The sequence below is a fragment of the Equus asinus genome, chromosome 20 (genome assembly GCF_041296235.1).
Source record: "Equus asinus isolate D_3611 breed Donkey chromosome 20, EquAss-T2T_v2, whole genome shotgun sequence".
Taxonomy (NCBI): Eukaryota; Metazoa; Chordata; class Mammalia; order Perissodactyla; family Equidae; genus Equus; species Equus asinus.
This window is the reverse complement of record NC_091809.1, coordinates 82,771,518-82,795,154: the sequence shown is the minus strand read 5'-3', so window position 1 is coordinate 82,795,154 and position 23,637 is coordinate 82,771,518. Positions and strand designations below refer to the sequence as shown.

Below are 23,637 nucleotides of genomic sequence, written 5' to 3'. Positions count from 1 at the left end.
ATTCATTTTAAAATTTTTCTTCTTCCTTCCCCTCCCAATAACTTTGAAATATAAACTATAGCACCCAACAGGCTCATGATATAAGCACTTGATATATGAATGACACGTTGTGTCATTTAGCCAACAGGTTTTATTTTTTTTATGAGAAGCTTAGGTACCCATTTGTGAGGACAGATAAATGATTAGGTGAAAAACTCAGATCATCACTGCCAGTAAAATAATTGGCTTATGTAGTCACCCCAATGCTTGGTTTAAAAAAAAAATACTCCACTGGGAAGAATTAGGAACATTAGGACCATTAGTCACACATAGTATGACTCAGGATGAGCACTGTACCCTTAGGTAAAAGTGAGATCGATTTTAAGAAAGCGTTTTTTCTGATGTAAGTGTACCTTACATGGGTTTAGGGCAGGAGGGCTCCGCAGACAATAAACCTAACTCAAGTAGGACCTTACTGCTGGAAGGCAGTCATCTTATATGTCCCTGGTTTCTTCCCTCGTCTCTACTTCTAGATGACTTTTCACACCTTCTCTTCTCTCCTCAATCCACCAACCCCTCTTCCTGTTGTCACTCCAGCCAATCAGAAGAGAAGGCCCAGACTCCCGTCCCACATTCACCCACTTGCCAGCATCTCCGCTCACACGCTCTTCCTTCCCACCTGTTCCACGGGTGAACTCTTTATGCCTCCAGCTAAAGCCAGTCACACCAAGAATTCTTTCCCTCATCCAGCTACAAGTTTTTACTCTCCACTGGATTATCCCCACCAGTGTACGAATATGCCGTTATTTCTTTCATCTTAAACAAAAACTTTATAAACTGCTGACAAGATTTTTAAAATCAAGGTGCAGAACAGTAATATAATATGCTACTACTTCTCTAAGAAGTAATGGAAACATGGCTACCTAGCCATATTTTTGTATAATATAGCCATATGTATGTATTATTCATATATGCGTAACTATGTGGATTTGCTTATATTAAAAATGGAAAGAAAAGCCAATAAAAAGGAATAAAAGTGATTTCTTTAAAGGGGATGCAACAGGTGGAGGGAGCAGGGATGGAGGCTAGGATTCACTAAAAATTGTTGTTTCATAATTTTGACTTAAAATTCTTATAATTGTGACTTTAAAAGTCATGTATGAAGACCCTAATTACTATTGGCTGAAATTTTCACACCCTGCTAGCGCCCTTGATTAAAATTCCATATAAGTGGTGCGTCTTTATCACAATTTGCTAAGGAAGATTTTTTTGTTTTAACATATTCAACAAAAATTTCACTGCCTGCTCCATTCTCTTTTCTGAGAACGGTTTTCCTTTCTGCCTGTGTGGGGGACACCGTAGTCTGTCCATCCTGACTCTTTTGACGCGTGTGATTCCTGAAGGGGACTGAGTGTGAAAGTCCAGTAGGTTTAGTTGCGCGTTAACTCCGTTTCTAGAGAGGGAGACGCGGTCCAAGCTAAATCGGTCCCTCCTGACAAGTAGCCACAGGGATGCCATCCCACCTCCTGGTCAGCACTAGAGTGAAACCTCTCCTTCTCTGATGGGAGCAGCTCAAGGCTTCTGTTCTATCCGTCCACGTCCACCATGTTGTTAACTCCATGAGGACTCCCAAACAAGAAGTAGTGGGTACCATAGATCAAAAATATTTATGGGAGGGGCCGGCCCCGTGGCCGAGTGGTTAAGGTGGCCCAGGGTTTCGCTGGTTTGGATCCTGGGCACGGACATGGCAACGCTCATCAGGCCACATTGAGGCGGCATCCCACATGCCACAACTAGAAGGACCTGCAACTAAGATATACAACTATGTACCAGGGAGGATTTGGAGAGATAAAGCAGGAAAAAAAAAGAAAAAAAAAGATTGGCCACAGTTGTTAGCTCAGGTGCCAATCTTTAAAAAAAAAAAAATATATATATATATATATATATATTTATGGGAGACATTTTTACCTTGAGTTAAATAGCCTCCGTGCTCCCATCACCCCCTGTGCCTCCCTCTGAAACAGTACTCAACACACTGTGCTGTTTCTGCCCATGTCTGTCTCTCTGACTAGACCGTGAGCAAATTGAGGACAGAGACTATCCTGATTTGTCTCTCTCTCTTTAGCTTCTACTGCACGGTCTAGCACCTCCCAAATGCTGAGTAAAGGCTGCTTAAATGAATGAACAAATTGGGGAAATTATATTCAGCATCTTGATTCTTACCGTGAAGGTGAAAACCACAATTCATTATGGGAAGACACGGACCAAACTTGGAGAACGACTATTGCAGCCTCTGCCCAATGGAATGACGCCTTGTACGAGTTTATTATGAAATACAATATTCATATAGAGCAAAACATATAAAGCCTAAATATACAGTTTAACTGTAAAATAAACACCATGTCATCAGCGTTCAGGAGAGAATGAAACATTGACAACTCCACATAAGGCCCTCGATGTCCCTCCCTGCTTACAACCCTCTCCCTTTCCTACAGAAATAATCATGATTCTGATTTTTATAATAAATATGCCTTCTCTTTTTGTCACAGCTTATGACATCTGTTTGCATTGATAAAAACTATAGTTTAGCTTTGCCTGTCTTTAAACTTTACATAACTGGAAACATACTATGTGTATCTTTTCGAGTTGTGATTCTTTCCCTCAACACTATGTGAGATTCCTCCACGTTGTTGCATGTATATATAATTCCTCCATATTTTATTGACATGTATGTTACATTTTATGAACATTTCACAAATTAGAGAAATGCTGCTGTGCTAGATCATAGAGTATGTGTATCTTTAACATTATAACATAGTGATACAGTGTTCTCCAGAGTGGTTGTACCAATTAACACTCCCACCATCAATGTGTGAGAGCTCCACTGACCCACCTCCTCACCAATGTGGGTATTGTCAGTCTTTGACATTTTAGCCAGTCAGATTGGTTTCTAGTGCTAACTATTTGTTGTTTTAATGTGCACTTCTCCAATTACTAAAGAGGTTGAGCACGTTTTCTTATATTTATTGGACGTTTGTTTATTTCCTCTTGTGAAGTATTTTGCTCATTTTTCTAAGGCTTGACTACCTTTTTAAAAATGATTTGAAGTGATTCTCTCTATATTCTCCCTAGGAATCCTGAATCCTTTAGTTGGTCATATGCATTGCAAATAGCTTCTTTTGTTCTGTAGCTTGGCTTTCCACTCTCTTTTTGGTGACTTTTGATGAACAGAAATTCTACATTTTAAAGCAGTCAAATTTATATTTTTCTTCTCTAGGTTTAGAACTTTTCAAAAATCTTGTTTAAGAAATATTTCCCCATCCAGGCCAGCCCCTTGGCAGAGTGGGTAAGTTTGTGTGCTCTGCTTCGGTGGCCCGGGGTTCACCGGTTCAGATCCTGGGCGTGGACCTACACATCGCTGGTCAAGCCGTGCTGTGGCAGCATCCCACACAGAAGAACTAGAGTGACCTACATCTAGGATATACAACTATGTACTGGGGCTTTGGGGAGAAAAAAACTGAGGAGGATTGGCAACAGATGTTCGCTCAGGGCCAATTTTCCTTATCAAAAAAAAAAAAAAGAAAGAAAGCAAGAAAGAAAAGAAAAGAAATATATCCTATCCAAAGATCAGGACTATAGACTCCTGTATGGTTTTATAGTTTTGCCTTTAATATTTAGGTATTTAATGAGATTGCTTGAGGTAAGAGACAAATTTTGTTTTTGACATATGGATAGCTTATAGTACTAATATTATTTATTTTATGTGCATCTTCCACACTCATCTACAGTATCATTTCCTTCGTAGATCAATTGTCCGTGTATTTAGGGGTCTGTTTCTGGGCTCTCTATTCTATTTCATTGATCTACATGTCTATCCATGCCTTAATAACTAACCTCTCTGTGTTCTCATCTTTATTACTATTTTAACCTTACTGTATTGAAAAATCTATTAGGTACTTTTAAGAAGATGCTTTTTATATTTTATCTGACATTTTTATTTCTTTCCACAGAAGGGTTGATTTCATAACCCAGCCTATCATTAATGGAAATAGAAGTCCCAATGGTATATTTTTGGCCTTGCTGTAAGTCATTCTTTCTTTCTAAAAATTTTTTGATGATGTTCTCTGTTCTCAGCACACTGGTATCCTGGGAGAAGAATTAACTACATCTAAGGATCAAGGACCCCGACAACACCCTGGGTCCTGGGGATGTGCCATTTTGGTGATGACTGCTTTGACATCCTTGTTCCTCAGCGTGTAGATGAGAGGGTTGAGGACAGGTGTGAGAATAGCATACACCACATTGCCCGTGATGTGAAAGTCGAGGGGCAGGTCAGCTCTATAGGCCACGTAGGCTATGGCAATGGATGAGTAGTATGTGCCAACCACCAGGAGGTGGGAGCTGCAGGTGGAGAAGGCTTTTGAGCGTCCTTCTCGGGAGCTGATGCGAAGCACCGAGGCCAGGATGTGGGCATAGGAGAGAAGCACCAGGAGAAGGGGCAGGAAGGACACCACCATGGCGATGCAGAAGCCCATGAAGGTCTGGGGCGTGGTGTCAGAGCAGGAGGCCTGGACCACAGCTAAGTGGTCACAGAAGCAGTTGTATATGTGAACAGCACTGTCAAAAGCCATGTGGGAGGTCTGCACCACTGCCGGGATGGGCAGGAGGAGGGCAATGAGCCAGGCAGTGGCTGCCAGGGCAGCGTTGGTCTGTGGGGCCATGAGGACAGGGTAGTGCAGTGGGCGGCAGATAGCTACATAGCAGGCATAGGCCATGACCACCAGGATGAAGGCTTCGGAGCAGGAGAAGCTGTGGAAGAGGTACATCTGCAGGAAGCAGGCAGGGAAGCTGAGGAGGCGGTCCCCAAGCAAGAGTAGGGACAGCATCTTGGGGACAGTGGACGTGGTGAAAATGATGTCCAAGGCAGAGAGGTTGATCAGGAAGAAGTACATGGGCTTGTGGAGGCTGGGCTCTATCACCACGGCCACCAGGATCAGCGTGTTCCCCACCAGGATGAACAGGTAGAAGAACAGGAAGATGAAGAAGACAGGGAGGAGGAGGACTCCTGCAGGGAGGGGATGCCCACCAGGTAGAAGATGGGTGAAGAATCTTCTGATCCATCACAGGCTGTAGTGTTCATGGTGTGACAGAGCGGCATGCCAGGATGACATACAGTCAGAGCATCTGGAAACCAGAAAAACCAGGAATTTGGAATGAAATTCTGTACAGGTCACTGTGCAATTATTACAATCCACATCGTTTATGACCAAGTTTCGGGGACTGGTGGTACCATCCAACACTGACTCTTCCACTTTAACCCACAATTTCCTCCTCCCTTCTTCCATCAAGTAATGAGTCAGCACCTACAATGTGCAAGGTTGTGAGAAGGTACACAGGCTTCACAGGGCTTAAATCCTAATAGAAGGATGGCACATTTAAAAGCCAGTCAGGCAGTTGGTTATCTAGTTACAGCTCTGATAACGCATTGAAGGAGCTTCTGTCCCTTGTCTGCTCCATGTCCCACACTATCTTTTGGGCATCAGATCTTAGACGAGCTCTTAGACACTCACGTTCCTGTATTTTCTTCTACTCTTGCTTAAAGTTATACTAAGTGACATCACAATCATCACTTTGCTATAAAGAGGTGATTTTTTCACGGTTTTCTGCAACAAACTGCTTGTTCACTCTACTTAGTACCCAGGGGATGGTTCCTCTCTCATTCTCCGGGTGCAGCATCTCCACCTCCCTCTCTCTCTACTGAGTTCTCTGGGTGCCCTCCCACCCAGGTGTCAGTGATGGGTGGATCCACTCACTTCCTGATGGGGTCTGGGCTGAAGGCGAATCTTCCCACCACTCAGGGCACGGCCTGGGTCTCCTTCTTCCTTCCTCCTGGGAAGGAGGACACTGCAGGCCAGCAGGTGTTCTGTTTAGTTCTTTTATGCCCACTCAGCCGTTAGCTCCTCTCATATCAACTCAGGAGAAGCACAAGGACCTGCCATGAGAGCCATTGTTGCTGGAGAACTGAAAAACTGCCCAAAGACAAAAGAACCCTCCAACAGAGGTTATTCACTAGATGTGTGCGGGGGGTAACTCTGGGACTCGGTGGATTAAGCTGAGGACATGTTGGCTCGTCCCACCCTAAGGATGAGCCTGTCATGAGCCTTCGGGCAGCTCCAGGTTTGCATCTGCTTCACTGCTCTTGAACCCCAGTGATGCCACAAGCGGTCTTCCTTTGAATTACTTGGATCGCACCTATCTTCTTTCTTTTCTAAAAAAATTAGCAAAACAAACAAAAAACCCTCTTATGTCCAAGAATCATCAGATGTCAGAATTGGGAAAAAAGGTTTTTTTAATTTTTAATTCCCACCTGACTCCCCTCTGCCCACCTCCTCACTGCCTTTTACGAATGTCCTGGTGGCCCTGTGATCGGTTTGGTTCGCGCAGCCCCGCTCCTAGATTCAGACGTGGTGACTGGGAAATGCTTTGTCTGAAACATGCGTGGGACAGACACCGTCCTGTGTGTGCTCCTTGAAAGAGAACCTCCCTCAGAAGTCACCCCATGACCCAGCCAAGAAGGTGACCCGGGATGGTCTCCATTTTAAAGGGTTATCCCTCAGTTAACCAAACCCCATCCCGACAAATTTGGTTGGGGATTTTTTCTCATCACCCAAAGACTGTGATGCAAACTACACTACCCTGGACCCTTCTGCCCCCAGAGAGGCGGTCAAGGCTGACGGTGCTGGGTGAGGCGGAGTAGGAGAGTTTGAGGGGCAGAGACGCAGAAGACCAAAGCAAGAGGGGCCCTAAGAGGCCGAAAGTCCAGGTGCCCCTCCTCCCTGCTCTATCCCAACACTCTGCAGACGGAGGTAGGGACGCTGAGAGCTCAGTGAGAGGTGGCACATGGCTTTTCACTGCCGGGAGGTGATGGACTATCCCACACGCACGCCAGGCGCACCACAAATACTTCCTGAAAGAATTCAACCTTTGCTATTTCAAAGCACCGTTCAACTAGCCCATCATAGGAAATGTACAAATTTGGCTGGACTTTCTCACAATTATTTTACAGGTTAGGGTTCTGGTTTTACTTTGAGTTACACACTACGTGTGAGGGATGCAGCCGTGTGCTTAGGGCCTAAAGGGTGCTGTTTCCCAGGGCAAGGAACGGATTCTCCCTGTCAGGATTGTCTACAAGCAGTTACAGTGCTAGTGGGGGACACAGAAAGACAGAACAACCAATCACCCGGATGTCCAACCTGACGCTGTACTTTACGTCTGTCATCTCCTCCCACCATCCAACGGGCCAGGGAACGCTTATGCCCCCTCCACAGGTGAGAATCTGAGAGTCAGTTGAAGGCCACGGCTGGTGAGGTTGTTCTGGTGCCAGCCTGCTCTGAGGCCCACCTGGCAACCAAGAGTCCTGGCTCCTGGACCAGCTCCGCCACTCACTTGCCGTGACTTTGGGCCCCTGAGCCTTGGTTTCTCACCTGGGCAGTGAGGGGATTGGAGGAAGAGATCTCTGAGGGGTTTCCAAGCCAATGAGCCCTTTTCTGAGGGCCCCCTCTGTGTTTGGCAGAGCAGTGTCACAGGGTCCGTGCCCAAAGGGAGAGGGCGCGGGCTCTCCCACCTGGTGACACCTGCTGCCAGCCGGGTTCCTCACCTTCATTATGTCATGTGGACCTTAGTGGTTAAGGGTGTGGACGTGTGCATCAGAAAAGACTGGATTCTAATCCCACCCCTACCCCCAGCTGTGTCACCTTGGGCCTTTTCCCTTTATCTGTGACCTCCTGGGGCTGAGTCCTTGCAGAGAGAATGCTTAGATGATGCTTACACAAGAGCCTGGAACACGTAAGAGCTCAAAGTGTGCAAGTGTTTCCAATGGTTATTACTGTCATAAGCCTTGCTTTCATATGAGGTGGCCTTTGCCAAGATCATTTGAATCTCACCTGTGAGTGCACCCCTTGCCCAGACCTGCCAAGACACGTGGCCCAAAGTCCCATAGCCCATCTGTGCATAGCCAACCTGGATCCTGGGCTCCTGCCTCTTGTGCACACCGCATCAATCTCTCTGGGCCCCTGACCAGGTTTATATGCCCCCTACATCCTTGCCTCTGTCTCCCCACTCTGGTCTTTGCTGAGCTTTGGTACTTTGCCCCCAGCACACTCACCTGTCAAGCCCTGTTTACCTTGGTGTCTCCCGTGGTGTCCCCTTTGTGTCTGCAAACCAGGCCCAGCAGGGAAGAACCAGGCAGGAGCCGAGCTGTTACGCCCGCTAACCCCTCTCTTCAGCCAGGCCTGCTGGGGCCCTCTCCCTCAAGATGGGCCTCCTCTGGGGCAATGTGTCCCCCCAGTCACCCAGGATCCGCTTCTCGCCTCCTCCTGCATGCATTGGGAGGGACTTGCCTCTGGGATTCTCTGATAATGAGAACAGCACTGTTAACAGCCCTCCTGGGTTCCAGAACTTTACAACCATTGGGACTGCTTTTACTGACATTATTCCTCTGGTCTCCAGAACAGCAAGGGGAGACAGGCAGCCCAAGAGGTGGAGACTCACGTCCAGAGAAGTGAACTGACTTGCCAATGCTTATGCTGTGTTTAGTATCTGAGCTACAAGTCAGACCAGGGCTTCCTTCCCAGGCCTGTGCTCTGCAGTATTCCATTGTGGGTTAGGGTGTAGGGACTGGAGTGACAAAGTCCTGGCTTTGAATACAAGTTCTAATGTATTTTAGCCACGTCACCTTAGGCAAGTTACTTAACCTCTCTGAGTCTGAGTTTCTCCGTCCATAAAATAGAACATAACTATATTACCTATCTCATAGAGTTTTTGAGAGGATTTAGTGAGATAAAAGATATAGGGTGCTTGGAGTGAAACATGATTATTCAAAAATTACGCCAGGAGTTTTGTTTGCGTCACCTGGTAATAGCCAGGGAACAGGCTGCCTGCATATCTTCAATTTCCCAGGGGACTGGTGGTGTCCATCTCCTGCGAGAGAGTGTGCAACTTTCATGGGTTCTCAGGGTCTCTAGATGCCAACCACCCTGCTTTACCAGGACGGTAGTCAACAGCTGGCATCTAAGCTTAGATGCCTTAGTACCAGTAGCTAGTTTATTCTGCTTATAAAGCTACTCTCTTGCTCCCTTTCCACCCAAAAGGAAAGCAATAAGGTAAGGACAGTTATACCCATATCTAGGGTGTATGTGTGTGAGCTGTTAGCAGCCAACGTGCAGCTGCTAGAGGGCAGGCCACCAACTGTGTCTGCTACAGTCTACCCCTTGAACCTCTCGGATTCATTCACTTATCATGAGAATGTCACTCCATTTGGACACAGAGCTTCTGATTACTCACAATTTGGGGGGAAATTTCTAAAAGAAGTGCGATTAATTACTGCCCCTGCTGCTACAGTCAGTCCCAAGGCTGCAAGTGACACTCATCAACCCTCTCCTCTGCCGCCCATTCTAGATGCCCTTCTCCTTTCCCTTCACGTTCCATCACTGCAGTGGTCTAGATGGATCCCCTTCCAGCATGACCCAGACCTCATCCCTGACGGTTCTGAGCCCCTGGTCACTATGCCTCACCAGGCTGTGGTGGCTTTAATTGTTCATTTACAGTTAAAGTTGGTCATGGAAGAAACAAGAAATGCTCCTGTGCCTGAGTGCCAACCTTCCAGCCCCCGTTACATAAGAGCAGTCTTACTTCCTCTGGAAGATCAGGGTCAGCTACCCTTGAGAGCATGGTGACTCCTTTTTCTGACTGCTGGTCTACCTCCCTGGTGGGCTGACAATGACCAGGTAACAACTGTAGCTTTCAATTTAGTGAGACTTACTGTGTCTCTTGCGGAGTCAGAACTGCTTAATCTACACAGGCTAAAATCATCGAGACTGGGGGCACAGATTCCCCCAGGTGGGTCACTGCAGGTAACGGTGAGTAGAGCCACTCTAACTTCCGCCTCCTGGTTCTTGGCAGGAAGCATCACTTTTTAATGGGCATCCAAGCCCATTAATGCGATCCAGCTAAAAATAGATCCTCCTCATCAGACAGGAGCATGGACCCCGTTACCACTCCCTGATTGGAGCAGCTAGTGGATTTCTTACGCAGTCATTTCAAGCCTCTGGCCCACCCCTGACAATATTGCTGATAAACCAGTGCTTGGTAACAAACAAGTGATATCAACATCAAAAATATAAGGATTTCTGGAGAAAATATTAACATTGAATTAAATGCTAATTTCTTGGCTCCCACAGCCCCTTTGTGTCTCTCCATCCTATCACCCAATGTTGTTTCTCTGGGTCTGAAGCTCTCACTAGACTGTGGATACCTCAAGGGCAACAACTGCGTCTGGTTCATTTCTGTCTCTAGCACCTAATAAAGACTGGTATGAGTGACTGAACGATCAAATTTTATTCATCACATTAACAATTGATGAAAACTGTGAAAACTACAATTATATAGTGAAAACTATAGCACCAGTGGGAAGCCTTCTTAATCCAGTATTTGAGGACCACGTTTGAGCTGTCTGCTCAACAGAATTAAGCATATTTAGGCTGCTGTAATTCACTTAAAATATTTATTGTGTTTCTATTCTGTGCTAGGCATTGTCATTGGTGTCCAGGGAGCTGAATGAGTTGCATCTAAGGATCAAGGACCCCGAGAATGCCCTGGGTCCCGGGGACATGCTACTTTGATGATGACTGCTTTGATATCCTTGTTCCTCAGCGTGTAGATGAGAGGGTTGAGGATTGGTGTGAGAATAGCATACACCACCTTGCCCATGATATGGAAGTTGAGGGGCAGGTCAGCTCTATAGGCCACGTAGGCTATGGCAATGGATGAGTAGTAGGTGCCAACCACCAGGAGGTGGGAACTGCAGGTGGAGAAGGCTTTTGAGCGTCCTTCTCGGGAGCTGATGTGCAGCACCGAGGCCAGGATGTGGGCATAGGAGAGAAGCACCAGGAGAAGGGGCAGGAAGGACACCACCATGGCGATGCAGAAGCCCATGAGGGTCTGGGGTATGGTGTCAGAGCAGGAGGCCTGGACCACAGCTAAGTGGTCACAGAAGCAGTGGTAGACCTGGGCCACAGGACTAAAAGCCATGTGGGAGGTCTGCACCACTGCCGGGATGGGCAGGAGGAGGGCAGTGAGCCAGGCACCAGCTGCCAGGGCAGCGTTGGTCTGTGGGGCCATGAGGACAGGGTAGTGCAGTGGGCGGCAGATAGCTACATAGCGGTCATAGGCCATGACCACCAGGATGAAGGCTTCAGAGCAGGAGAAGCTGTGGAAGAGGTACATCTGCAGGAAGCAGGCAGGGAAGCTGAGGAGGCGGTCCCCAAGCAAGAGTAGGGACAGCATCTTGGGGACAGTGGTTGTAGTGGAGACGATGTCCAGGGCCTAGAGGTTGATCAGGAAGAAGTACACGGGCTTATGGAGGCTGGGCTCTGCCACCACAGCCATGAGGATCAAGGCATTCCCCACCAGGATGAGCAGGTAGATTAAGAGGAAAATCAAGAAGACAGGGAAGAAGAGGGATTTGGGAAGAGAGGGGATGCCCACCAGGTAGAAGATGGGTGAGGAGTCCTCTGCTCCGTTACGGGTGGCTTCCATAGCGAGTCAGGGCTGAACGTCTGCAGACAGACACTGGGAACATCAGCACATACCTGGAAACCAGAACAACCAGGGAAACATTAACTAGAACATGCATCTTTTTCTCTCCAACCATGGTCTCAATCCCAACAGTTTCTTTGTTCTTGGAATTTCATAGCACAACCAAGATGCCCAGGATGGTGAGGTGTCTAATGAGCAATGGTCGAAATAGCTGGTCCTGTCTGGTGGGAAAGAGAGGTGGACACAAACACCGGACGGGCTGGCACAGGGCAGGAACACTTACAAAGAACTAGGGCCAGTATCAGTGGCTGCAGGGCCCGGAGATCATCCTCACATATGGAATAAGTTTCTTACGATTAAAACTATCCCATAAAGCAAACGACTGGCTTGAAAAGTAGTGCATTCCGTCTAACAAGAGGTGTGCAATGCTGGGGCCTTTGGCTGAAACATTACAGGGGAGGTTTAATGTTTGGATAGGAGCTAGATTGAAAACCTTTAAGCTGCCTTCTAATCCTAGATCCTTGCTTCTTAATAAAAAAAAAGTATCGTAAATGAACCACATCAATCAGACAGCAGGGTTTGGGGGCAAATTTATTCCACGTGAGAGAAAAAGTCTTGAGAAGCATCCATTTATGTTCAAATAATTAAAAAATCAAGTAGTTTTTTTATTATTTTAAGTAGCTCCTTTAAGGATGTCTCTTGTGGCAGCCTCGCTCCTGCTACCACAAGTGAAGGAAGATTCTGGGTGTGGTAACGTTGATGAAACACTTACCAGCTTTCGCCCACTGTCAGCAGCAGAATCTTGACCGCAGTCATTCGGCGCAAGCCCATCCAGCCCATCAGCAGGTCCTGAGCGGAGTTCCTTCACCTGAGACCTTGTGAAGACAACAGGATCACTGGCCGAGAGTGACGAAGCTAAACCCTGGAGGGAAAACTTACCTACTTTACTCGAAGGTTCCCCCAACTCTACTTACATCCCTCTGAGCCTAGAGGATCGTCAATGGCCCCTGGGAAAGACTTCCAGCTCCTGAGCTCCAAGGAAGTGGTGGGAACCCTTCTTCAGGGATGGCTGAAGGAACCGTTTCTGTACAGCTCTGGCTCCAATTCCTCTTCCATGACTCACTCCCTTCTCATCTCACTCCATGTGGGCTGGGATGCTGTGTCTCCTGAATCAGTGTTCTTTGTCGCTACACTTCCACACACGGAGGATTCCCCTTCTGTGATATCGTGTCTTGGGACTGATAGGGAGAGCTGCTTCCTCCCAGGCGCGCTACGGAATGCCGTCTGCTTGACCCAAGAATGGCTTCCCTTTCTGTGTAGCTGCTGCTGGGGCTCTCTGTTGTCTCCGTCTAACGTGGGTGCCCTGTGACCTATCTTTGTATCCTGTCTCTTGGTCAGACCCAGAGACCAACCATCCTGATTTGCCCAGAACTGCCTGGTTTTAGCACTGAGAGTCCCATGTCCCAGAGAATCCTTCAGTCCCAGGCAAACCTGGACGTTGATCACCCTATGAAGGCAGAGGCATGGCATATGCTTTGGCAGAAGGAGGCATTTCCCAAATGGAATCCAAGTTGAAGACAGATTCTCCCCCTGTTGGGAAAAAACAGACTCCAGGGTACTTCCTGGGTCACTCCACTTGTCTTTTCTCCTCCTGGCTGCTGCAGCTCGGCAGGTGTCACTGTTTAGCATCTCATGTCCCCTGCCCTGGAGCCTGCCTTCCTTCCTTGGCCCCAGTTCAGAGGGCACCACAGAGAACTGAGAAGTCTCAGAAGCAGTGTCAGGGGAGAAGACCAAGTGCTCTGCAGACAGTAACTCCGCTCCCCAGAGGCTGTCGAAGGAGGTCACCGTGCATCTGTGGCAGCCCAAGCCCCGTGAAGTGAGACTTTCCAACCCACAGAACTGAGCTGAGGGAAGCGTTGGCTCGCTCTCTACCTTGACTAAGTGATCCAGGCCCAGGTTATGTGGACATTCAGATCACTGCCCCTCTCCCCCATGACCCCTTGAGCAATTCCACTTGGTTTTCCAAAACCACCTGCAGCTTCTTCCTCTTCTGAAAAAACCCTTCTCACGTCGCGGAATATGTAAGAGTAGAAAGGTCCCTGCAGATCGCTGAGCTCCTGGTGCTTCTTCACAAACGAAGAATCGGGCTGAGACAGGGATGGGGAGCAGCCCAGCTCAACAGCAGCTCAGCGTCAGACCTGGTCCTGGAAAGCACGCCTCCTGCCTCTGGCCTTGGCCTCGTTCCACCAAGCAAGGCCACTTGGAGAATTCAGAAGCTCTGGTTTCCACATGGGGAGAAATTTGGACAAAGGTTTTATTTTCCTCTCTTCATTTCTTAGGCTAATGTCAGAGAAAACTATAAATTGCTGTTTTGTCCTGAGGGATTTTCAAAGAGTTTCAGATGGACTGCTTACTAAATAGAGGTTCTACACGGCTAGAAAAATGCTCTTTTCAAGAAATGACTTAAGGAAGAGGTGGATGGGGCCCATCTGAATGGGCAAAGGTCATGGCAGCTGGGCCCCGTGGAGCGTCGTACACCTGGTGCCCAAGAAAACCCAGCTCACAGGAAACCCTCAACAAATGTTGTTTAAGAAATGAATTAGTGAATGAAAGGGCTAAACTGAACTATTTCCCCATAACAGACTAGTAGGCAGGGATTTTTATTTTCTTTTATTTTGGCATCTAATTTACACAAACTGCATCTCCCTGAAAGTTGCTGCAATTCTGAGAGGCTGGTCCCTCTGCTGCTTAGACCCACGTGAGCTGGTTGTGTGAGGTTTGCTGGGCAATCACAGAACTTCAGAGCCAGAAGCGTCCTTAAAAGCACGCAATGTAGTCCAATCCCCATTTCCCCCTCTTTTTTGAATAAAAAAGCCCAGAGAAGGGAGTGACTTGCTCAAGGTCACACAGGGAGTTGGTGGCAGAGCTGCCCTAGAAGCCAGACTCCTGCCTCCCTGCCTGGGGCTCCTCAGGGTCTGCCACAGGAGAGGCGCTGACACGTCCATGTCTGGCGGCCGCGGAGGTCTGGCAGCCACCCAGATCATTCTGGGTATTGTTGTCCATGTTTCCCTCACCGGCCTGGGGGTTCCCTGGGACTGGAGATCGGCTCTGACTCCTCTCCTATAAAACCAGCATGTCGATCCAGTCCAGCACCTTCCTTCTTGGTGTGTCCACAGGCAGAGATTGGAACATGGCTGTGCTGACAAACTCAAGGCTTTCTCTCCAGCATTCCTGCAGAAGCAGACAACGCTTGACTCTATGAGAGCTTCTGGCCCTGCTCCCTTCTTGTTGCCAATGGGAAGGGGGAGGCCCAGAGAAGGACCGTGACCTGGCCAAAGTCACACGTTAGCAAACCAGCAGCAGAGCCAGCCAGCCCCGAATGCTACACATTGGGGCAGAAAAATTTTAGCCCATCTCCCTTCTCTTAGAGCCCCTCTCATGGTGGGGTGAGAGACCCTAACTGCTTGACCCCCTAACCCTGCTGTCCCAGAACCTTGTCCCTCCTTGGGTTCTGACCGGCTCCTGGCACTTCCTTTGTAGCCTTCCCACCCACGACCTCTGCAGGACAGCCCAGCTCACCTGCAGCCCAGGCCACTCCAGCTGCTCCCTCCTCTCCATGGAACTGTGCTACCTCAATGGGGAGGACCTGGTTGGGGCTGAGCTTGGTCCCATTAAACCCCCAGACCCTGCCTGTTCGTAGCCTGCAGGGGCCCTGCTCCCTAAGGTCCCCTGCTACTGGGGTCCTGAGTAATGCTTTTCTGGGAACTCCCAAGTGGCTGATTAGCAGCTCCCACTGGTCTTTGCTCATATTAGAACGACAGGATTAATAGTCCTCACTGGGGCGCAGAGCGCTGCGGTCTGTGGAGGCTTTCCCACTCGCTGAGCAACAAGTGGTATCCCCACGTGACAGATGAGGAAACTGAGGCTCAAAGGTGTAAGGGACTGCCCGAGTCACACAGAGAACCAAGGACAAGGCAGGATCTGAGGTCTGAGATTTGCTAATCCAGTCTAACCTCTGAGACAACTGACCCCACTAACGAGAAAAAGGTTGTGAAAATTCTCTCTGTAGATTAAAGTGCTGTGCTGTTGCCCGGGGGATGGGGAGGTGGCGGGAGCTTTGAGTGTTTTGAGGGTAGAGGATCAAGGATGACAGAGCAGAGAGCCACTCAGTTCCCCAAATCTTCACACTCTCTCTCTTGCTTGCTCTCTCCTGCTCGCTCTGGCTCTTTCTTAGATGTCTTATAACTCGAAGTCCAGCCTCCTCCAGGGGGCCTCCTGTGACTTCATCTTCCTCCAGCCTCCAGTGCTCTTGCTTTGGATTAACCAGGCCTGGCTGCCTAGGCTGCCCATTTTAAAGATTAGGAGAACTGAGGCTCATCTTTCATTCCACATTGAATGAAGCTGCCTTTGCACTGGGTGCCTGATCCCAGTGAATTGACACAGCCTAGTGGGGGCAGCCAGTGAAAAAACTGACCAACAGTCATATCCAGTGATCTGTGCTCCTGTAGAGTTGAAGGCCTCAGAGGAGGGGACAAAGCAGGCTTGCATCGCAGAAGACATCTTTCAGCTGGATTGTGAATTATAAGCAGATGAGGAGAGCTCTCCAGGCCAATAAGGCAGGGACAAAGTCAGGAAAGGGTGAAAAAGCAGGCGGTATGTTAGAGAGGCAGATAGAAGTGTGCAGTATATAGGGAGAGACCAGGAATCTCAAAAAATCAGGCAAAAGAGGTCGGCAGGGACCAGAGCGAGAAAGGTCTCGAACTCTAGGCCAAGGAGTAAGAACTCAGCACAAGGACACTGGAGAGCAAGGGCCGGCCTTCAGGCAGGGGACTAACAGTCAGCTGCATGTTTTGGGAAGATCACACCCGCCACCACGTGGAGAACCGATTCCAGTGGGAGAGGCTAGAGGCAGGGCGGCCAGCCAGAGAGCTGGATGGCAAGAGTACTGGGGAGAAGTAACAATGATACTGATGATGGAAGCCGCTGCCCTTTACTGAGCACTTACTTGTGCCAGTGACAGTGCCCAGGTGGTCACACACTTCATTTCAGTTCATCTGAGCAGAGGTTTTACTACCCTTGCTTTATAAATGAGGAAGCTCAGAGAGGTTAAGTAACTAAGCCTGCTTCAGTCCCTCCTCTCGGCCATCAGTGAGTTGCTGTTAGAATCCCATCCTTCTCCAAGGCCCACATCTTTTAACTATCAAGGATTAGAGAAATCTTCAAGAGGCAGAATAGTCGGAAGATGATGCTCAGCATTCCGGCTCAGGTGATAAGGCAGATGGCAGTGATGTTGACTGAGCTGGAGAACATGGTGGTGGGTGGTGGGCAGGGTAGGTAGGAAGAAGGTTTTGGAGGAAGACAACGAGTTTAGTTTGGGACATGTTGCATTTGAGGAGCCCATGGGACATCCAAGTGGGGGTGTCCACAGAGTTTTGAGGGTTTAAGTCTGGAGCTCAGGAGAGACAGAGCTGAACCGCAGATAAAGACTGGGAGGTCTCTGCGGTGTGGGGTTAGGGAGAGGGTGTAGAGTGGGAGAGACAGAACCTTGAAGGAAACCAGCATGACACTGAGGCAGGATACAAAGAGTCTGCAAAAGATGCTGAGAAAAAATCCAGACGAGTGAAGCAAAGGCGGGAGAGTATAATATCACAGAGGAGCTCCAAAGGGCACGTGTGGCCAGCAGCAGTAAAAGCCGCTGATGAGACCAGAAGGATGAGAGGTGAAGGTGTCCAGCAGATCCAGCAAGGAAGAGGTCACTGGTGACCTCAGGGTGAACGGTCCAGCAGAAGAGAGGGTGTGGAAGGTTGTGGGCTGGGTAAGTGGAGAGAGAGAGGACAACATTTTCGAGATGTTTGCTGTGAAGAGAAGTGGATGGCTGGAGGGCGAGGAGGGGTCAGGGAGGATTTTGTTGTATTTTTAAACTAGAGATATTTGAGCAGATTCCCCACCATTTGTTGGTGGGAATTAGCCAGGAGAGAGGGAGAGGCGGAAGGAATGGGAGAGGAAGGGATGGTCAACAGAGGAGGAGAAGAGGAGCCTCTGAGCCCAGGGTCTGGACTCCTGGTGAGTCAGATGGGAGAGAAGGAGGTGAAAAGAAAAAAGAGAGAGAGAGAGTGGATAGAAGAAAGACTGCAGATTTATGGTGCAGGTAGTGGGACAAGTTGCATGCAAGACAAGTGTGGTGGGAGAATTTTCGGAAGACGTTGAGGTTGGGGAGAGTTTGTTCTCTACCGAATGCGACTGGGAGGCTGCATGGTGGATCCGTGCTCAGATCTTGGTGCTGGACCAGTTTGGATTCAAGCCTGGCTTTTAGCTCTGAGACTCTGTTTCCTCTTCTGCAGAACGGGGTTCGTTCATTGAGTAAGTACCTCTCGAGTGCAAGCTCTGTGCTAGTGTGCTGCACATAGAGAAGAGGTAAAGGGTGAGAGCAGGTGTCGTTAGCATCTCCGCCTAGACTGCACAAGCCCTGCGCCTCTCTCCTGGGACCGGGGCAGGGAGGCCATAACATTCACATTCCAGGTCTCTGCCTTCTCTCCTTAGAAAGTGGGGGGCGGGGAGGTGTCCAGAAACATCTCCAGGAGGGGCCCGCGTATCTCAGGCACATGTTTGAGCTCAGAACATAAGCCGGCCCAAGGCAGTTCCCCGCAGAGCAGGGCCAGCCGCCCTGCGCCCTCCACTCTGGAAAGTCGGCAGTGGCGTCTCTCTGTCTCACCCCCCTGCTCCTCACCCTCACGGTGCGAGGCTCCGACAGACGCGAGACTGGAAAGGGAAAGTGCCAAGGAAGAAAGGGAAGTTATAAATACGTCCAAGGAGAGCCTAGGCTGCCTTCCTGGCCAGGGCAGGAGGCCCATGGAGCTCTGGGGAGCAGAGTCCAGACTCAGGGCCCACTTTGGGGACCTCCAGCATGTTCATCACCATCACCATCCTTCCCGCCACCAGGAGGCAGTACGACATCAGCTTTGGAGACCAAATGCACTTGGGTTCAAATTCCAGCTCCTCCACTTACCACTCCACGTGGGCAAGTGACTTCCCTTCCCTCTGCCTCTGTCTCCCTTTGTGAAGGGGGCTAGCAGCACCAGCAATATTGGCTGGAGTGCACGTCTAGTGAGAAACTAGGTGAGAGGACTTTGCAAACTGTGAAGTGCTGTGAAAAACTTTTCTATTGCCATCATCACCATAGTCACAGAAAGCCACCCCCTGGATATCTTCCCCTCTGAGGTTTCTCACCCTGGAAGACTGGAGGCAGAGGAACTGGCTGATGGAAAGTTCCCTGAGGGTATGCCCGGCCTGGTCAGTGCTCACTGACCGAGGTCATCTAGGGAACTAGGATATGATCCTGACCACATCCATTTTCTCCTGGAGGGGTCAGGAAACACTTGAGATGGAGGGTTGGAGGTGGTCCTTGATGGATGACTGCTAATGCTGTGACAAAGGGACGGAGGGCAATTGACCATGGGGAATCACACATACGAAGGCTCCAAGACATGAGCATGAAGAGGAAGCGAGGCTGGTAAGGCAGGTTGTAGGTATGTGATGAGGAGCATCCAACGTTAGGCTAAGAAATAAACTGGGCTCTGAGGAGCAGGGTTAGCTTCCATACGGTTAGGGCTTAGAAAGATGACTCTGGTAGAATGTGGAGGATGGATTGGAACAGGGAAACTGGAGTCACAGCAGAGTTAGGAGGTTTTCCGAAGGTCCAGGAGAGATGAGGAGTGGGCTCTGAATTAAGGGGGAGGGGGAGGGGGAGACAGAGGAATGTGAAGGACAGAAGAGGTGCCACACCGGCCACGGGGATGGAGAGGGGGGGAGGAAGGGTCAGGGAGGGGCCTGACTCCAATGAGAGCAGGGACGCAGAGCAGGGACTGGGAGGGGCAGGTTTCCAGGCCCATGAGGAGCTCCTTGCTGAGCCGGAAACGCCTGAGGGACCCCCAGGAAGAGGTGAACATCAAGAGGGCGTCTGGACTGGAGCCGAATCTAGGAGTCACCAGCTGGGGTTCAAGCCCTTCCAGATGTGGGAGGGAAACCTGAGAGTTGAGGAGGAAAGTGACACACTCAAGGTCACTTGGACGGTCATTAGGAGAACAGGCCTGGAACCCAGCCAAAGGGGCTTAGCTCAGTTCTTGACAGATGACTGAGTCCTTGAACTCGCCCTTGGAGGCAGTCATGTGACATGGTTCAGGATGTGAGTTCTGGGGCCAGACTGTGTAGGTGAAATCCCGGTGCTGCCTGTTCCCAGCTGTGTAACCTTGGTTAAGTCTCCTAATCTCTTTGTGCCTCAGCTTCCTCATCTGTAAACAGGAGGTTACAGTGGGTAGCTGGGAACATGAACTGAGTCAACGCAAGTAAAGGACTTAGAACAGTGCTTGGCATGGAATGAATGCTGCTCATAATTGTCACGTCCACTTTATAGTTCAGGAAACTGAGGTTTAGAAAAACGAAGTAACTGCCCAAGCCCGCACAGCTGGATGTTAGCAGGCTCAGGCACAGGGGACTCCAAAGACGGGCTTGGTTTGCTGAACCTTCCCCTGTGGCTATTTCTGGAAGATGGTTGATGTTTTGTAACTAAAGAGACAGGAGTGCCCCTCCTGAGGACCCTTAGGAGGAGGTGCTGTGGCCCTCCAGGCTCCCTGTGTGGGCCCAGCTCTGGTTCTGACAGCACCATGCAGCCCGTCTGCTGGAGAGCTCCACCCTGCCCTCACCAGACCCAGGCCAGATCCCTCCGCTGCCCCAGGCAGATACATCTGTGTCCCACCCAGAGGACAAAAAAAGGACAGACATTTAAATAAGCATGGCACCACTTGGTTGGTGACAGAATTTTAGACTTGAGTGTCAGGAACAGTTGGAGGGAGGGAGTCTAGGAAAAGTGTGTGTGGAGTGGAGGGAGTAGGTGTGTTTGGGGTGGAATGTGAGAAGGAGAGAACCAAGCAAAATGCAAACCGACGTCGCTCTGAATAAACAGCAGTGATGAAAACCAGGGAACCTGTTCTAGCCCTTCCCAGGACAGCTGGAACAGAGGCAAGCGGGGCGTCCTACTCTGGCCCAGACTGGCCCTGACGCCAGACAGAATTCCCCTTGCCTGTGCACTTCCCACAGGAGCATCTCTGGAGGGCCAGCCTGGCCGGGAAGCCGCTGGCCGAACTCACTCTGCTCCCTGCCCTCCCGTCTCCAGGCTCATAACCCGTCAGGAGAGGAAGTGACTCATCTTCCTAGATGCAGCTCAGGCGAGCTTCCCCAGCAACTGTCACAAACTCTGCCCAAGTCACAGACATGAATCTGGGCCATAACGGGCCCGTGGGTTTCTGCAGATAACCCACACGGTGCGGCTGCTTTTACTTTCCAGAGCAGTTTCCTCAAGAGAAGAAAAGCGTAGTAAGATTTGTTGAGTGCTTATGACCCACCTACCAGGCACCGTGCAGAGCAAGTGCATTTCTCAGCTCCATCCTACAGCTGAGAAAACAGAGGCGGAAAGAATTAAGTAACACATGGGCACGGAGTTTCAGTTTCAGAAGATGAAAAAGTTCTGGAGAGGGATGGTGGCGATGGTTGCACAACAATGTGAATGTGCTTTAATGCCACTGAACTGTACGCTTAAAATGGTAAATTTTGTCTTGTAGATATTTTACCACAATAAAAAGAAAAACCAACCCACAAACAAAGAATTCAGTAACACAGCTTCCCAAGTGAAGAAGCCAGGAGTCACAGCCATGCAGTCCTGCCCCAAAGCCTTGCTCTTGACCTCCTGCTATTTCACCTCACTTGCAAGTGGAGATACTGATCTGGCAGAAGACAGAGAGACAGGGGCACTCCACGTCAGGCTGAGAAAAGTGGGTTGATCCTGAGCATGCTCAGGGGGCAGGGTTTAAGCAAGGAGGGGCATGGTCAGATTTAACGCTTGGGAAGTTCTCTCCGGCTTACAAGAAGGTGGGCTGGAGGGTGAGGCTGGAGGTGGGAAGGAGCGGCCCAGACAAGAACTGCTGGTGGCCTAGACCAGGGCAGTGACTGCACTCACGGGATCCTTCTGGCCGGTCTATTTCAACCTCCTCTGACAGTGGTCCTTCCAGCCCCCTTTCCCTGACTGCTGTCTTGGAGGACAAGCGGGTGGCCCAGACCTCCTCTCTGGTCCCCAGGGGGCAGTGTTGCAAAGCCTTCAGAGAGTTGAGGCCCAGGTCCCAACTACCTGCCGCTGAGGGGGCGGATGCTCGCTCCCCTCTGTGTCCTCTCCCAGCCTTCACCGCACCCCCTCCCCCACATCCTCTCTCCCAGGAGCCAAATTATTAATAACTGTAATCTCTCATGCCCCACACTTGACGCTTTACAAAGGCAGTGGTACATCCATTAGCTCACGTGATCCTTCCCCAAAGACAGGGGCACCGCAGAATGAGATCCTTCCTCTTACCCCTCAACATCATTTTACAATAAGGAAACCAAGGGCCAGGCAGGAAATTGGACCTGACCAACGCCAGTGTGTTGGTGGCAGAGCCAGGCTGGGGACCGTGGGCCAGCCAGTGCTCAGCCTGGACCTCGTGAGAGGGCACAGCCCTGCGGCACTCACGGACAGCAGCTGCTAACGCCAGCACCTGCCTGCCGAGCCCCGATTTTGCCCTTGAGCTCCCTCCCACCTCAGGGGGCCCTCCCACTGATTTATTCCCACAGCGTTGTCAGTCAGGTCAGACGGAACTGGTACACACCTAATTTAGTTCCTCCTCATCCTCTGCCTCCAGAATTATGAGAGTCATTGCCATTGCCATCATCACCATATCAATAATGGCTCGTGTGTGCTCAGCTGTCTGAATTTAGCAAGCAATAATCCATCCATCAGCTCATCTGAGCCTCATGATAGCCCTGGGAAGGTATTTCACAGACAAGGGCACTGAGGATCAGAGAGGGCAAGTGACTAGCCTCAGGTCACCCAGCTAGACCTCAGGGAAGTTTACAGTCTCCCAGGAGAGAGAACTATGCACATACCGACTTGAAGACAGGGCGAGGTGATCCAGTTTAGTGCAGCCCCACCAGGAGGATTCCTGTCATCACAATTTTACAGATGAGGAAACAGTCTCAGAGATCTTCTTACTGGGTCAGGATTGAACTGCCTGACCCCCAAGCTCATGCTCTTTCTAGGGCACAGGGCTGCCACTGTCAGGGGGCGATGCAGAGTTTCTGGCAGAGTAGTTTTCTCTCCAGTCTGGAGGTTGAGGCTGGTGGGAGGTGGAGGCAGCTGGACTCAGAGGAAGGCTGCTGTCGGGCAAAAAGGCTCCCCGAGGATGAGGCTCCAGGTGGAATTTAAGCTGTAGAGAAAGTGCAGCACGGACCATGCGAGGCTGGGTGGGCTGGGGGAGACAGGGGCTGTACTGAGGCCAAGTGAGTGGGGCTGAGAAGCCAGGCGCACTCCCAGCTGCTTGCAGACCTGTGCTTCTCCTCAGCTGGTGGGGAAATTTGCTGTATTTTGGCCCAGGAGCCACGCCAACAAAGAAAGGGAAAGTCCTGAACCCTCGGCAGGATGAAGTCTGTTTCTCATCTACCAACGAGAGAAACTACAGCCCAGGGAGAGACAGTGACTTCCCTGTGGTCATGACACAGCAGAGCCTGCCCCTCTCCCAGCTCAGTCTCCTAATCTGGAAAAGGGAAGGGTTGAATTAAATGAGCCCAAGTTCCTTCCCGCTCTGACCTTCTGAGGATCAGGCGTCCATCTTTGCCATCCTTGGCTCAGATCCCAGCCCTTGCTGTATACTCGACACATAGCCCTGGGCAAGTCACGTGGCCTCTCTGAGTGTCTGCATCAGTGTCAGTGTCATGGCGGAAATAAGTATGACATGTCTTCCTTGGGCAGATTAAATGGGCCCTGCATGGGAGCATGTCTGCACAGCTTGGGGTCTGGCCCCCAGGCAGCATCTGGGGATGGAGACGGCTGCGGCTCTGCCTGAGGCCCTCGCTTGACTGCCTGGCCTAGCGCTCATTTATAGATATCCGCTCCCCAGCTGCCAGGCCAAAGGGAAGTGGGAGCAAAGGTGCTGAGGTGGCGGTTTGGAGCCTCGCTCAGGAACGAGCCTCTGGCCACTCTTCCCC

The 23,637-nt window shown here is 50.0% G+C and overlaps 1 protein-coding gene and 1 pseudogene across 1 annotated transcript; both read right to left on the bottom strand.

Moving 5' to 3' along the window:
* Positions 1-1,966: 1,966 nt before the first annotated feature.
* Positions 1,967-5,119, bottom strand: LOC106840421 (olfactory receptor 2AT4-like; annotated as a pseudogene).
* Positions 5,120-10,102: 4,983 nt separating this feature from the next.
* Positions 10,103-23,462, bottom strand: LOC106840420 (olfactory receptor 2AT4-like). Its single transcript, XM_070490690.1, has 3 exons — positions 22,540-23,462; positions 11,524-11,627; positions 10,103-11,361 (listed from the first exon to the last, which is right to left on the bottom strand). Exons 2-3 carry the CDS (start codon positions 11,572-11,574, stop codon positions 10,612-10,614), a joined length of 801 nt encoding a protein of 266 aa, XP_070346791.1. The 5' UTR covers positions 11,575-11,627; positions 22,540-23,462; the 3' UTR covers positions 10,103-10,611.
* Between the last annotated feature and the right edge of the window lie 175 nt (positions 23,463-23,637).